At 30.0% G+C, this 6,804-nt stretch overlaps 1 protein-coding gene across 1 annotated transcript; it reads left to right on the top strand.

The window, feature by feature from the left end:
• Window positions 1-602: 602 nt before the first annotated feature.
• On the top strand, window positions 603-6,478 carry LOC123290832 (EP300-interacting inhibitor of differentiation 3-like). Its single transcript, XM_044871170.1, has 6 exons — window positions 603-738; window positions 920-1,149; window positions 2,836-3,247; window positions 5,524-5,636; window positions 6,377-6,402; window positions 6,463-6,478. Exons 1-6 carry the CDS (start codon window positions 675-677, stop codon window positions 6,476-6,478), a joined length of 861 nt encoding a protein of 286 aa, XP_044727105.1. The 5' UTR covers window positions 603-674.
• The last annotated feature ends 326 nt before the right edge of the window (window positions 6,479-6,804 follow it).

Raw genomic sequence — 6,804 nt, 5'->3', positions numbered from 1 at the left:
AGGTTCGTTTCCATAATGCCACAAGTCACAAGTGCACTTGTTGAAAGTAAACTGGTGACTTTTTAAAAGTTGGTTTTATACTTGTGGGTAGTACACATTTAAAAAATAAGCTAGTGTAGCGCCACTTTCTCATAAATTGACAGTGAGCCATTCAGGCTTCCGTACTTATTTACCGTGGTTTCGCAACACGGTCGTATATACGACCGTGTTTCGCAACGACTAGAAGTAACTGTAAAATGTAATGTTTTCGTTTTTCGATTGAGCAACACACAACTAGCGTTGTGCTGACGAATATCCCCGATTTATACCGATGTTCAAATTTATATTACATGTTTGCGAATCGTTTTCGCGAAAACTTTTCATGTTTGCATTTGACCTTTCCAGCTAATATTATCTTACAATATGTATTTCTAATTGAAATAAAACACATTTAAAAATAATTAAAGTAAAAGATATAAAAGAAATTAAATTAATGGTTTTATGTCTATGGTTCATCCTGTCGCGAGAAGTTCTAGTGGATTTAAATAAAGATAGGGATTTTTCAACCAATTTTTTTTATGTATGTAATACAGGTTTTTTAACAGAAATAAAAAATTTGTTATTTCAAATTTTATTTTGCTTACAACGACTCTATGCTTACAAATTTTTATTATAACATTTAAAAATTTGAAAAAATGGAAACTAGAAGTAAAACAAAAAAAGTTTTATATGAACAATTAAATCGAGCGATTCAATTACGTAAGAAATTTAAACATGTTTATACTCGGTTGCAAAAACTAATAATTAAAAAAAAAAAGCAAACTGGAATGTGCAAGATTTTGAAGCGCACTTACAAATAATTATCACAAATTAATAATAATTTGAAATTATAGATTTATCATTAAATTTGGGAAATTGAAGCTCAAAGTATTTTTTTTAGAGGAAGATGGTGAAACAAATTTGGAAGCATTGGAGACTCTTAAAGAAATTATTGAAGAAACAAATAAGAATACTATTGATACAGACTATAAGGATCGCGCGGATAACATAGACGAAGTATTATTAGATGCGAAAATCATATCATCTTCAACGAATATTTGTTTAAATGCAGTCGATACGTTCGATATTAATATGGATTCCTACAATCTTGATGATTTCTCAAGCCATTTGGTAAGTTTACTGAATAATTTAAAAAGAAGGTTAAGTTTAGACACAAATCGAATATTTTAAGTGTTAGAAATGTTTATATTCGGATTAGAATATGGGAACGCATTTGGGCAGTACGGTGATTTAGAGAACATTAAAAATATAATAACAAACAAAAAATTTAGCTTCGTATGGTTTGTGTCGCCTTCAAAACGTAATTGCGCACAAGAAAATTGTTGATTGGAGTATTAACTTCAAAATTTTGAAAATAAAATTTATTTCAATTTATTTTTTAAAACTGCCATGAAAAAATGATCAAATATCGAAGGTCTGATTTGCTGGTATGAGAAAAGCATTAGACTTTCAAAAAAATGTTTCGAACAAAAGTGGTTGATATTTTTACGAAAACCGTTTGTATTATATAAAGTTTTCCTTCATCTGTGACAATCTTATGGGTAGTGTCCGACCGAAGCTTCGGCTTCGGCCACCTTCGGCCAAAAAAACTTTTTTCAATATTGACTTAAAATGGTCATTTGAACACTCTGTGTGAATTTCAGCTTTTATACTTTAACGTGAGAGAGCTCGGGTACTGCGCCCCTGATTACCTGCTACCTACCGAAGGAACCGTTAGTCAAGGTTTGTAGTCCCCAAAGATTGGTCCATACACCAGTGAGAATACGCAAAAAAAATTTCAGCTTTTATACTTTAACGTATGTCTGGCAAGCGCTGGCTCTTAGTCCAAAACTATTTAATCGTAGATAATCACTATAAATAACATATAGTTAACAATCATAATTATGGCGAAGTCGAACATCTGTATAACATTCTATGTCTATAACATCTGTATAACATTCTATGTCTATAAAGAGACCTATAATAAGGTTCCAATTAAAATCGATAGATAGTAGCCGGAGAGCTGATGCTGCAAGTATCATGATGTGTTTGATGAATTATTAAATTTTTAGATATAGTATCTACTCAATACCTGAGCATTTATGCATGTGTTTGCCTGACCCATCGGGGGACATCAGGTACTGCGCATAATAGAAGGGTGTAAAAAATATTAACCAAGAATAGTATGTGAATCACCGAGAGCCTTGCATGGGCGCTGTAGTCACGCGGTCTCGCAAGAGCCAAGAGTGAGTTAAACCCAATCTTACGTAAGATTTTATGAGTTCCAATTTAACATTAGAAATAATGTATGTATATCGCGAATAATAATGTATATACATGTCTGTGCTAAAAAAGATAAATCTTTAATTTACGCCAAACTGTGAGTTTTAGTGTAACTCCTTTTCTAACAATGTTTTCTTATTCGGCAAAGCGAGATTCTTTACGTAAGAAGGAGAGCGGAAATCCACCCAAATTCTTCAGCAGCTCTTAAAATATCACGCTATCATTTAATTAAACAGTGTTAATTACATATAATAAAAAATATTTACAAAAAAGCAGACACTTTTGCGGAGGTTTTTTAGTATTAAAACTATTTACTTATCCTAAAACATAAATATCCTCGAATTGCCAGTTTTCAGTAGTTTAGAAAACGGCTTGTACATTTCAAACATCCTTAAGTTCCATCGTTTTTCATAAAAAAGCGGGTGTTAAACTTCAGATCTTAGACTATCCCATGAAAAAGCGCTTGTTAGAGTTAGATTTTACATTTAAACAATCAACTATATGAATTAAATTTTCTTTTTTTTCTTAAAAAAGACAAGATACTTGAAGATGGATGATGGTGAAGAAATACCTAATTGGGAAAAATTAGAGGATGATGTAATGGATAGTTTTAAAATAACCCCTACATTTATCTACCTTTATGGAGTATTCAAAGAGAAAGACATCACTCCATCACAAAAAGAACGCGAACGTACAGTTCGTGGAAAATTTGAAGCTTGTGCAAAGCAAAAGCCTGATAAAATTGTAGCGGTGAATAAAGAAGAGGAAGGTGTTGATGAAACTGTTAAGATAATGCTTTCTATATTACGCGAATATTGTAAAACAAATCAAAATTCAAGCGTATCATACTTTCATTTTGTTATCGATGATGATTATACGAAAACAATTGAAAATATTTTTCATTTTGCGTTTTTAATACGAGATGGTGCTGCTCAAATTTATGTAGGTGAGTTCCAAACAATTCAGTATTCGACTTTATTATCGTTTCTTATGCTTTATGTAGTGCTGAATCCTTTTTGGAAGGGTTCCAATAAAATTTTCTGGTGCATTTTTTGAGATATTCGCTTAAATAAAAGCGAAATTTTCGCGCTTTCTTTTTGTATTTCGCTAATAATTTCAAAAGTAAGTCAATCAAGGTTTCTTATGCTTTATGTTTTGATGAATTCTAATTGGAATGGTTCCAATAAATTTTTTGATTCATTTTTGGAGATATCCGTAAAAAAAGGCGAAATTTTCGCGTTTTACAACGGAAAATAAACGTATATTATTGACTCGATGTGTAGTCATGGTAGGGAGAATCGGATCGACTCTAGCGACATCCAGTGGATAACTTTGGCGACAAAGAAGGCTGTTGAGACTAATTTTCAATTGGTTACTTGTAAATGGTATAGAAAATTTCAAATTAAAACTATTGAAAAATAACAATTAATTAAACTTGTTGCATTAGAAACTAAGTGTAGGCGAGCTACCTTTTTTGAAAAAAAAATCGTAACAGGGTAGTTTCAATAGGAAAAGGTCGAGAAAGTGCTTACAAATACAAAGTAAAAAATTCAGGAGCTGAATGTTTTCAGTCGCAGAGGAGTGGCGGTTAAAAGGGCTGGACCATGGTTTTTTAAAATTAACGGCGTAAGTACTTATAGTTTCGAAAACTTTTTTTTGACATAACTTCTGAGAAAAAGAATTTCGAAATTTCTGAGAAAACACAAAAAAACCAATTTTTTAATTCTACTAAAAAAATTCAAACGTGATGCCTTTTGGTATGGTTAAAACTATTGATGTTGCCCATAACTATAATTTTTTTTTATTAGGTTAGGTAATTTCGAAGAAATTCATGACTTTCGATAAAAATGGCATGTTTTTTAAATTACTCAAAAAGGTATGTTTTTACTATAGACAACTCTTTCTAGGCTCTTAAAAACTCAAAATTAATATAAAAAAATAAAAACATACTACTTTAAGCAAAAAATTTCGTTTAATTTACAAAAAACAGAAAACTTTTAACTCCCCACCCTTTTGCGACTGCAAACATTCAGATCCTGAATTTTTTACCGTGTATTTGTAACCACTTCCTCGACTTTTTCTCGTTGAAATGACCCTGTTAGGAACTTTTTTATAAATCAGCTATATTTACAGGTAGCCCAATTGGGAGAATTGTGAAAATAAGAGACGAAATTGCATAAATAATGTTTGTTCAATGGAAATTTATATAATTACTTATTTAAGTTTGTTAGAAAATATAATTAAATTTTCAATGTAAACCATATATACAATCCGTACACTTCTATGTCCATATGAATAAAGTGATCGTTTCTATGGTAACTGCCTAAAATAAAACTCATGCACAGACCGAATATGACTTTTTAACCACCAAATAAAATTATTAAGCGGGGAGCCCGTAACAGTAAAACTGCCCTTAATGCTATTTAACGAAAAGTGCAATATGAACTAGGTGTCCCTGCGTTTATCCTGGCAAAAATATTTTTTATAAAATTTTCTATTTTTAATAATTACAAGTATTTTGCACTTTCATGGAAATTAATTTGTAAGAAACCATTTTGTTGCAAATTTTATCTATTTTCAGGAAAATTTGGTGTGACAGCTCTTACCATGGCAGAAAGGTCTGTCACACCGATTTTTTAATATATAAAGCCAATAAAATTTTACCCTTATCGTGGAATTACTTTTTTTTTAATTGATTCGTTTTGAGTTCTACATTCGAAATATCTCGGTGTGACAGCCAAAACTTGACCAAAATATCTGTCACACCAATAAAAAATAAAAAATCCTGGCAAAAAATATTTCTGTCTCGATAAACCCTGGCACACCTAAGCCATTATTATATCTATAGTTAAATAGTATTGATTCATTTGCGAAATTTCGAAATCCGTGTAAGTGCATTTTTACTGTCACGGGCTCCAGGGCCAATAGGATTAGCAATTTCAATATGCCAACAATTTTAAAATATTAATTTAAATCCTATAATGAGACTCATTTATCAGTTAAAAATACGTATAAAAAACGTTTATTGTTAGTTGCACAGCTCTAAGATTAAAATGGCGGGTGTGAAATCTATCTCGTTATTATTTAAATATTTGCTTTTCAATTACTTGTATTTTTCATAGTTTTTTAGACCCTCATAATGTTAAAATTTCGTATCTACTTTACCACTTTTCTTGGATTATTGTATATTGGGATTTAAAAAATAGTATTTTTGATTTTTAGACGAAAAAGATAATTTACCGTACATCCAACCCAAATCCAAATCCAGTAATCAAGAAAATGATAGACTCGAAAATACTCAACAAGTTCTTTCCCTCGATTGGAATGATTGGATGGTAAATTTTATGCAAGATTGTAAGAATAAAATTTCGAATTCAGAATCGTTATTTACCCTTTCGAATTTTAGCAAAGCCACCTTCAGGGTTTATTATTTTGTAATTTTATTTTTAATAATTTTATAATAAATAAAATAATGTAAATTCATCACTGCAAATAACCAGAATATTTCGTCTTTGTCTTGTAACATTAACGACTTAATTGTTACGATGTCTATGATGATAACCTAGGAAGTGGGTCAGCTTAAACTAAAGTCCAGAGATCATCTTGACCCAGGGATTAAATAATGAGATGAAAAATATACAAATTAACAAAAAACAGGTCGAAATTTTTTCGTTAAAAAGGAAATATTCGCCATCATGTAACTGTTGTCTTTGATCTTTTTGGATTGAATCAGGGGTTATTTTAAATGTAAATAATAAACTTAGTTTAAGACCCGCTGCTATAACATCCTATTTGACCGGAAGTGAAATGGAAAGCTCAAGGTTATTTAAAAAAATTCAATATTTGGTGGGACGCCTTTTTTAGCCAAATTATTATACTCTTCTATAAAATTTGTTGTGTTTTATCGTATAAGTTTTCATTCTCAAGATATGAAAATATTTGTCATGTTTTCTTTTTTGCCTGAAAAATTGAAAATCACTATAATTTAAATTTTTAAAATGTTAGATAACGATTCCGAAGTCGGGGTTTTAATCACAGCTTTTATTAAAAAACATTTCAATTTTTTATTTTGCAGAGTTTAAGAAAATGTTTAAATATTGAAAAAGGAATATATTCTACATTAAAAAATTCCAGATGTCAAAAATAAGTTATTTTTAACAGTTATTTCTTTAAATAATTTTCACGTTAGACTCACAAAATGTACAAAATAGAGTAATTTTTATTTTCATCAATTTAGAATTTTATTTATTTAAAAAAAATATTTATTTTTAAATTTTTTATTTATTTATTCTTAAAAAGTCCACTATTTTATAACGTTTGTCCATTCATTTAAAAATTTGAGTAGACCATTCAAGCTTATTGTTGCAAACATAACTTGTACTTATTCGAACTGCGAATTCAATAAGTCATCGATCGGTCATATCATTAAGAGAACACCAAACAACGAAAATAGGCCAATATCAAATGATTATACAATGATAGGAAAAACTTTGAGTATATTTG

Source organism: Chrysoperla carnea, chromosome 1 (assembly GCF_905475395.1).
Source record: "Chrysoperla carnea chromosome 1, inChrCarn1.1, whole genome shotgun sequence".
Classification (NCBI taxonomy): Eukaryota; Metazoa; Arthropoda; class Insecta; order Neuroptera; family Chrysopidae; genus Chrysoperla; species Chrysoperla carnea.
The sequence above is the reverse complement of the archived record's forward strand: the minus strand, read 5'-3'. Positions and strand labels throughout refer to the sequence as shown.

Coding starts and splice junctions, on each gene's coding strand:
- LOC123290832 (XM_044871170.1), top strand. CDS start 675: ATGGAAACTAGAAGTAAAACAAAAAAAGTTTTATATGAACAATTAAAT. Junction 739..919: donor AAATCGAGCGATTCAATTAC/GTAAGAAATTTA, acceptor TATTTTTTTTAG/AGGAAGATGGTGAAACAAAT. Junction 3,248..5,523: donor TGCTGCTCAAATTTATGTAG/GTGAGTTCCAAA, acceptor TTTGATTTTTAG/ACGAAAAAGATAATTTACCG.